Source organism: Phaethon lepturus, unplaced genomic scaffold, assembly GCF_000687285.1.
Source record: "Phaethon lepturus isolate BGI_N335 unplaced genomic scaffold, ASM68728v1 scaffold10294, whole genome shotgun sequence".
In the NCBI taxonomy this organism is placed as follows: domain Eukaryota; kingdom Metazoa; phylum Chordata; class Aves; order Phaethontiformes; family Phaethontidae; genus Phaethon; species Phaethon lepturus.
The window spans coordinates 3,429-12,669 of NW_010535548.1; the positions used below are offsets into that span (position 1 = coordinate 3,429).

General features: G+C 38.3%; 1 protein-coding gene across 2 annotated transcripts in view; it reads right to left on the minus strand.

Annotated features, from left to right (window-relative positions):
- Positions 1-6,415: 6,415 nt before the first annotated feature.
- The window catches only part of SH2D4B (SH2 domain containing 4B), a 63,937-nt gene continuing 61,111 nt past the window's right edge, over positions 6,416-9,241 (minus strand). For both annotated transcript variants that reach the window (XM_010285868.1, XM_010285867.1), the window contains exon 8: positions 6,416-6,508. In XM_010285868.1, the coding sequence (XP_010284170.1) occupies positions 6,416-6,508 (93 nt within the window). The remainder of the gene's footprint in view (positions 6,509-9,241) is intronic.

Genomic DNA, 9,241 nt, shown 5'->3' on the forward strand with positions numbered 1-9,241 from the left:
GATGAGTTTGAGAACCAAGAACAAATACAAGTGCAACAGGCTATAATACTAATTGGAGAGCAGTGTTCAATGTACAGCACACTGAAATGTTTTGCTGTAATATTTAAGTCCATTATTCAGCTTAAGCTTCTAGATGAGAAGGCATTTTCTCATTTACAGTGTTGACAGCATTTCTTATGAGAGGAGTATAACCAGGGATAGCTTTATTATTTGTTGACTTTAAGAGCTATAAAAATTACACTGAGAAGTTCATTATGCTTTATGTGGTAAGCAGTGTTTAGCTTCTACATTCTCATATCCTGATAGTGATGCATAATACATTTTAAAATTCTCTGCCCCAAACATCGTACAATAACGCATATTAGCTCTTGTCTAAGACAAGTATTTCCGATTTTCCTTTCAGTCAATCTATGTTCTATGAACTTGTGGAATAGGAAGTGCATTAAGACTGACCATGTCTTCACATGCATTGATCATTAATGACAATCATATAATTAAAAGAATTACCTTCCACCAAACAAGAATTTGTAATGACTTCTAGCTCTACATGCCTATATACAAAATTCTTCTTTCCCATGTTCTTGATCTACACTACTTCTGTACCATTCCTGGGGCACTGTTATGTTACTCATTCAGCTCCATTTGGGCCCTTTTCACACACAGTACAAATATCTTCCTGTTGCTGTTGTGTAAGGGAGAAGTAGTGATGACAAGTCTCAGCCTAGAATGCTAAGCAGGAAAAACACTGCATCTCAGGAAATACTTAATTCAAGACTTTGCCTGCTGTTATATGTAAAATTATGTGGAATAAGACAGTCCTACCTCCTCTCTTTTCTCTCAATTTCTCGTGAGCGTATGACCTTCTCCCATTTACAGTTCTCATTAGAACTGAGAGCAGAGGAGAAATAGAAGCTAAAGTTTAAAGGAGACATTAATATGCTAAGTGTTTTTTTTTTGCACATAGATCAAATGAAATGAACACAATTAGGAACAAACTAAATGTCCAATCTCTTTTGAAGTTATTTCTCCTCCATAAGAAAAATCACTTATTGATGCTTAATAAAGATACCATAAAATGATGTTACCTTCATTTACAACTACTGGAAGAAATTCCAAGAGAGAAGAAACCAAATTCATTGAAGCCTCCAGCCTAGTAGAAAATTTGCATTAGCTACAGGTCATAATGTAAATACACAAGCTACAGGACTAATCAACTAGCAGTAAACAAATATTTGAAGAGAAGGTTTCACACAACACTTGCATGGCAAGAAATTAGCTATAAAAATCAATTACACATCATTATCATCAGACAGTATGTATCCAGAAGATTCATCTCAGGAAACACCAATCAAACATCTGGTCAAGTGCAAACACCTCATTCTGCAATTGATAGCCCAGCCAGGGACACATTATTACTTCACATAGGTCAATAACCCTACCCTTTTGGCACAGGAAAAAGGAATCTTAAAGCAAAGGCATAATAAAACAGAAAAGAAAGTCAATCCTTGAAAATAATTGAAAAATAAGCTCCAAACTAAATTATGCAAATTATTTATACAAAGGAAGAGGAATATTTCTTGTACCATGAACTACCACGTTTCAGCTGAGACCAGGTTTGCATTGCAGCATTATGTAAAGAGAAGAATTTAAACTGCAGTGAAACATGGTGTAACTCCATTAATGCTCTATATTCAGGTCTGTGGGGACTCAGGGGAAGAATGAGCAGAAGTGGATCCCTAGTTCATACAAAACTGAATTGTTTTACTGTAGCCTGTGTAATAATCTTGGCTCACCCCAGCAAAGAAATAGGTTTTATTAATTTGATTCAAAGTAATTGAAATCTAGTGGAAAGTATCACTCTGAATCTAGTCTTTGGTAACATTTTCTACTCAGCAAGTCTGAAAATAATCTCTGTTATAAGTAAAATTTTTAGATATCTCTTTCTTGCGGCAGGAGCTATCTTCTTTTGGTCAGCACTGGTTCAGCACAATAGTGACTTAGTACTTAATAGTTGCCTTGGGTTATTCTCTTTTAAAACTAATATGTAAATACTCATACTACATAATTATTTCATTACAGTAATTATAGGCAGTAATAGACAGCCAGCTACATTTTTTGAGTAGCCTTGAAAAGCTCATACATGATTATTGTCAATTACTTTGCTTGTTTTTTGTTCTCTTTTAGAGAAGAGAGAAGTATTAAATCAGAGATGACTATGTGCAATAACAGTTTAAAACAAAATTAGAAAGAACGGATGCACCTGTGGATCCAGGAAGAAGCAAGAATAAATCCTGAAGAGCTGCTTTTTCAAAGATACGTGCAAACAAGCTTGGGACCTTATATGCCATATTTTACTGCTGTGAAACATATAGGCAGTTCAATTTGTTTAAAAGTTTAAAAGTTTACCTTATTGCTGTACCATTTTTCCTTACGAAACAGAATTACCATAATAGATCTCTCAGTATATTCCCGGTGGTCTCATTGACAAGAAATATTGACAGAAAATCTTCTAACAACCTGTAACACACACCTTTCACAACTCAACAATAGCTACCACTAGAAAAACAGATCAGAAAGCAAGACTTGAAGGTCACTGTGTAATAGAATAAAGCTGGCCATTCCAGAAAATGAAACTGCAGCACTAAAAAGGTTTTGTATACAGTGATGAACAGCTTCAGACAGCACTGAATGTAGTGGCAGACAGCGTAAAGCAGATGCAGCATTCACGGCTGCAGTATGGACCAGCCCAACTCCTACAGACCAAGTGTGAAATCTAGCTCCAAGGTACATTTAGCTCAAAGCTGAAATCTTGGAGACTTGCAGAGCGAAAGGGAGGTAGCAGTGCCCAGTCTTCCTCCTAGAGTAGCAAAAATCCCAAGTGCTTTCAAAACAATGGGATAAACACATTTTCCATTTTCTTAATTTGTTAATTTTCCATATTTACTGCTTCACTGCTTTACTTTCTATTCTTCATACTAAGTAGTTACCTTTTCATAGTCCATTTATTTTCTGGAAGGCAACAAGAAGCATTTCTTAACTTAGAAAACATCTCCATGTTTGTGCTTTGCCCTCAAGTGTATTGGCAGCAGCTGCACATCTCTACTAAGGAAAGCTTCTGTTCTTAATTTCTGCATGCTATGATCTCCTTTTGTTTCCTTCAAAATTTATCTTCAGTTAAGTTGCACTGTATTTTATTGCTGCTGCTTCTGGTTATGTATTGTTGAGTTTTTCTTTCCTGGTAACTCTACGAACTGGCTGGCTATTTTTCATTATTTCTGTGAGGCTATGGGAAAAAAAAAAAAAGCAATTCCTTTACTTGAGAATTCTGACATTTATTAGTGTAATAAAACTCTCAGATGAAACTGCAGTTTTCCAAGTAATTTCACTTGCAGGGGAACTTATAAGGGATTTATTTTAAAGTCAGGTAAAACATAGAATGAGAAATGGATGGAATTCAGACAGAAAAAATTAGAAAATTAAAAGTAGGAAATGTACTCTGAAGTGAAAATGATGATGCTCTTGTGATGTTAATTACGTCACAAGAGGACACATAAGCTAAAGAGCTAATATTTCCAAGCCTTCTTATCAGCTAAACAAAATGCAAGCAGTTGCTGGAAAGTGTGTCACTAGAAATAAATAGCTGTATTATTATCAGTCTCTCAACGTGAACTCCTTATGGAACAAGTTCTTCAATATTCTGTCTATAAACTTTCGCAAAATTGTGTACAATGGGTTGAGTAATCTTCCAAAAGGTTTGGAAATTACATGTCTTCTTTTCTAGCATACCTAGTATATTTTCCAAAGAGAAGACAGCATTTCATGCCTTTTTTTTTTTTTCCTTTTACAGTTCATAAAGGCAAAACACCAGTCTGCAAAGATGTCTAGGTGTCTAAATACCACCTTAATTACTCAGTACCACCTTTAGACCCTCAGTTCTATGCTGCCAGCTGCTGCTCTCTGGCCTCAGAAGTAAGTCTATGCATACCTATATTTTTTAACTTTAAAAGGTCCCTTTCCATTCTCCTTTAAAGTAGGGATCCAGTTGTTCTGTGATGGGACATGTGCAGCTGTGAATAACCTGAGGCTGAGGTGGTTCTTGAGATGCCTATATAACAAGTGCAGAGCTAATTTCTCAGAGGAACCAGATGGTAGACACTAGGTCTCTTTGGAGGAGGTAGATTCCACTTAGTGAATGTTCTATTCGAAAAAAGCAACTTCTGTCATTATTGTACAGAGTCCATATTTGAAGCACAAGGAGTACTGAGCTCAACATTCTAGTAGCTGGATTCAACGTGTGTATATGCCTGTACCAGGTATATTCTGTTCCTGGATCACAAATACCAGGCTTCTCATTTAATGGAGACTATAGATCCTACTAGAGGTCTACATAAGTGCCACTATGTTCAGAATTGCAGAGCTGTTGTCCATTTTGAGAATCCATCCCCTGGTGACCTGCAGAGGACCACACTTTAACAAAATTCCAAGACCACCTGGACATCTTGACCCTTTATCTAGCTGCCAAGTCACCTCGTTTCTCAAGTTATCAGGCACATAGCTAAAGAATGTCCTACCTCTGTGAGCCTGCTTGCTGTGAAAAGCCCAGCTGTCTCTGAGCACTGTGCACTGAGAAGAGTTGCTTCAGCTAATAAGCATCACTTATTCCCTGTGTCCTGATTTGCTTTGTTATGAGGTGCTAACGATAACTATTTAAAATCTCCTGAGCCAGTGTCCCAAGTGATTAATACAGAAACTGTCCAGCTAAGTCTGTGGTAAGTTCATTAGAATTTTCTTTTCATAGGTCACAAACACTGATGGATTAAATGACACAAAAAGTAATGTTAAGAAAAGAAAATTTTCCTGAACAATGAAGTTTGTCTGCAAAAATCTTTACTTTAATATGGGCTGCAGTAGAATTAATTGGGGAAAAAATTGTTGCTATTATTACAACCGGTATTTATTATTATTGTAGCATGTTAGGTGAATAGTGTGCTTTTTATATTTATAAAGCTTGGACATGACAAGTTTCTTTATTCCTAGATGAGCTTACTGTCTAGGTCAGACAAAGTATAGAAGGTAACAGTGAGTCAAGAAAAATTACCGTCACAGCCCTGTTGTTTGAAATATTGCCCTGCAAAATGAATGTTTGGAGCTGAAAAGAACAGTTCCATACCCAGCAATTTCCACCTGGCCATCCATGGGAATAGAGCAAGGAGCACAGGAAGGTAACAGCAACAGTTCTGCAACTCTTTCAATCCATTTCCTAGTATCAGTCTACCAAGCTTACCAGTGAAACAATGCAGGAATACATCTATACCGTGTGACAGTCCAGAGTGCAAGGACTGCTAAGACACAAATTTCAGGAGGGCAAATTAACTACTGTGATGAGCTTTTTTTTTTTTTTAATAGTCCAAACACTAAGCAACTGTTCCACAGATCTAGGCTACAGGTCTATTTTCATGGGGTTTGGTATGTATAACAAATGGATCAAGAATACATTGTGCGCATCTTTTTTTAAACATGAAATACCATGATGATAATGTAATCAGTTGTACCTTTTCTGTGGATAAATATACCACCCCCGCTTTCACTCATAGCTCAGCTAAGGAAAACATCTGGTCCCATAGCAAAATAAAGGTACTAATCTGCAGCATGTATCTTGCTCATCAGAAAGCAGAAAACACAAGGCCAGTGAAAGTCGCTGTTGCAATCAAACTGTGTTCATTAGAATAAGTAGTTTAGAACAAACTGACCACTTTCTGTACAGGAGTAAAATTCTTTCCAAGGTTGTTGGACTTCATGAAATTGTAAATAAAATATGAATGACCTTATTCTGTCTCTGCTGTGGTGAACTTTGTAGGCCTGAGTTCAAAAGCACAATGGCAAGTTTCCAGCCACATCTAACCATTTAAGCAATAACAAACTGCAAAAGAACATTTTAAGACTGCTTCTCTTGTTATCAAAACTGCACCACAGAGTACTGAGACTGTCAACAGAAACTGACAAACCTTGCTTTGGAAAAAATCTGTTCACCAAAATAGTAGGACTTCATACAATACTCTATGAATACTCCCCACCTGTACTTCTTGCTGCATTTTACATTTTCAAGCTCAGACATTAAGAAAATTAAGATAGGAACTTAGCATTCAGTGCAATTGGCCACAACCGCTTGAAAAATTTCTCGGAACAGTCCTCATTTGTAATTTGCCAGTAATTTCTCACCTTTAAAATGGTAGCAATATGAATAATGATGATAATTCAGATGCAAAACAGAAATATTTTGGGCCTTCTAATGAGGATACTTTTTGGCCACAAGGCCAGTGGCTTCAGAATTTTGTTAACTACCTTTCAGTGTTTACTTTTGTAGCTATCTATTACTGCAGCTCTCCAGAATGCATTCCTGTTAGTCCTGGATCAGTTATTCAAATAAAGGACTGTAGTCTGGTGGATTCTTCTGCTGTCCACATGGCTCCAGTAGTAGCTCCCCACCTGAGGATGTGATGATTTCTTCCTAGAAAGATAAAACCAGAAAGATAAAACCAATTAGAATATCATTCATAGATATCTAAGCCTTTCCCTATCTTCTAAGAAAAGCAATAAATATCATCACTCCACTGTAACTGGTAACCAATTACGAATAAACGCTTGACATGGTTTAGCGGTGGACTTGGCAATGCTAGGTTGACAGATGGACTCGATATTAAAGGTCTTTTCCAACCTAAACAGTTCTATGATAAAATAAGTACAGACCAGCAAAGGGATCCTATCAACTATTCATTTTCTTCATGCTTCATTTATCTCGTACTTAATGACAGTAGTAACTCGTGCTACTATCAAATAGTGAAATCAAACGGTGTACAAAAAAGGCTGTGATTTGTACTATCTGTAAGTTGCTATGCTATTTAAGAAAAACAGCTACTGATGCCTATAAAGGATGCTCTCAAGGGTTAATTTAACTGGCATATGCAAGTCCGATGATGTTACTTCCGTAGTCATTGGGAGGAAAGAAGCTTCCCCAGGCAGAATGAGCAAGAGCTCAATGTTGAGCGCAAACACACAACACTAACAGCTTTCTGACTGATTACAGAGAGATGAAAGATAATAACCTTGCTAGGGTAAAGACAGTCTTTACAAATAGCACTCATTCTCATTAATTAAATACCCACATGCCAAGTCTGTCATTCCACTAATTGATTACCAAAATGAACTAAGAAAAAACTTACTGGAAAGGTAGAAAACTTGGTCTTTGCACTTATTCCTAGAGTAATGATAGTTCATTTTTATTTTTGTAGAAGTTTAAGATTTATAGATGCACCAAAATGAGCCAGAATCCAGAATATATTGACTAAAATAGCAACCCTTCATCTGAAAGTTTAGATCCAAGTTAAGTAAACATACAGATTTAGAAATTATCTTGGATATGTTATTGCTGCTTTCCACACAGCATTTAAACGCAAATAGTAATAAGAGAAAATGCACACTCACATCCTCTTCTGTAAGAAGTTTGTTCTTCCAGCTAATGGTTACCACCCCCTTGTATCTGTCAGATGTGTTGCTTGAGTGACTTTTTTTTTTTTAATCAAAATGAAGCAGTTTTAGATGAGTAAGTATAAGCAACTAAAAAAAAGTAGTTATGCCAGTTATGCCAGCCCTGTTCATTTTGACTGGAAGTGAAAAGGACCCTCAAAGAGAAGTCCATGCAGCTTTTGGGGTGGGGAAGTACACTCTTGCCAAAATAGTCCTGAGGAAGCAGCAACTTTTCCTTCCCAAACAACATAGCAATAGCCACAGGAGAAAGTGAGAAAGTGTGCCCGCAGCGCAACCATCTACATAAAGATTGTCGAGTTGGTTACCAGAAGGCTTTGGGACACTTGACAAGTGTCAACCCTTCACCAGAAAGGGCAGGCAGAAAAAGCTTCAAAGAAAGCTATGTGAGAGACAGGATAAGACGTCTCCTGAAGTGGTTGCCGAAGAGACCAGATTTCATATAGTTATTATGAAACTATAGAATTCTGTGGTGCATTAAAGTAGAACCAGTTTCTCTGACGGGCTTAGTATAGGGGGAGTCATTAACTATTACCAAGGGACACCTAAGAAAAAAATATTTTTTTTAAATGTCAGGAACTAAAAGCCATTCTGCTTCTGACAGGTGCCCTACTGCTGCCTGTAAATAGATACGTTTTTAGTACAGTGATTGCCTAGAATGAGCTGTGATAAAAACATGGGAACATAGCCGGAGCAGAGATGGCTGGAATTGGTTGTCACCATCACCCCTCTTCAGGAGCACAGGGGATACACTACTTTAGCCAGAGCTCCCACACCCAATATGATAATCTGCATATGAGGTGTTGTATGTGTGCTTTTCTTTCCCTGACAAGGCCCTGGTTAGACTGTTTCCAGTTGCACTGCGTCTGTCTGGGATGGTGTTAACTTTCTTTACAGTCAGTATGGTGGAGTGTTTTTAATTTGTGGCTAAAACGGTGTTGATAACACACTAATGTTTTGGCTGTTGCTGATCAGTGCTTGCACAGCATCAAGACTATCTTTTTCCCACTCAGCCACTGCTGGCAGTGAGTAGGCTGGGGACAAGGTGGGCTGGCCGCACCTTGAATACTGTGTTCAGTTTTGGGCCCCTCACTACAAGAAGGATGTTGAGGTGCTGGAGCGTGTCCAGAGAAGGGCAACGAAGCTGGTGAGGGGTCTGGAGCACAAGTCTTATGAGGAGCGGCTGAGGGAACTGGGGTTGTTTAGTCTGGAGAAGAGGAGGCTGAGAGGAGACCTTATCGCTCTATACAACTACCTGAAAGGGGGTTGTGGCGACGAGGGTGTTGGCCTCTTCTCCCAAGTAACTAGCGACAGGACAAGAGGAAATGGCCTCAAGTTGCGCCAGGGGAGGTTTAGATTGGATATTAGGAAAAATTTCTTCACTGAGAGGGTGGTCAGGCATTGGAACAGGCTGCCCAGGGAGGTGGTGGAGTCGCCATCTCTGGAAGTGTTCAAGAAACGTGTGGATGTGGTGCTTCAGGACATGGTCTAGGGGACATGGTGGCGCTGGATTAATGGTTGGACTTGATGATCTTGAAGGTCCTTTCCAACCTAGTGTTTCTGTGATTCTGTGATTCTGTGACAAGCAAGAAGCTGGGACAGGACACAGCCCAGCTGGTTGACCGAAAACGGCCAAAAGGATATTCCATACCATATAATGTCATGCTCAGCAATAAAAACTGGGGCAGAGGAAGAAGGG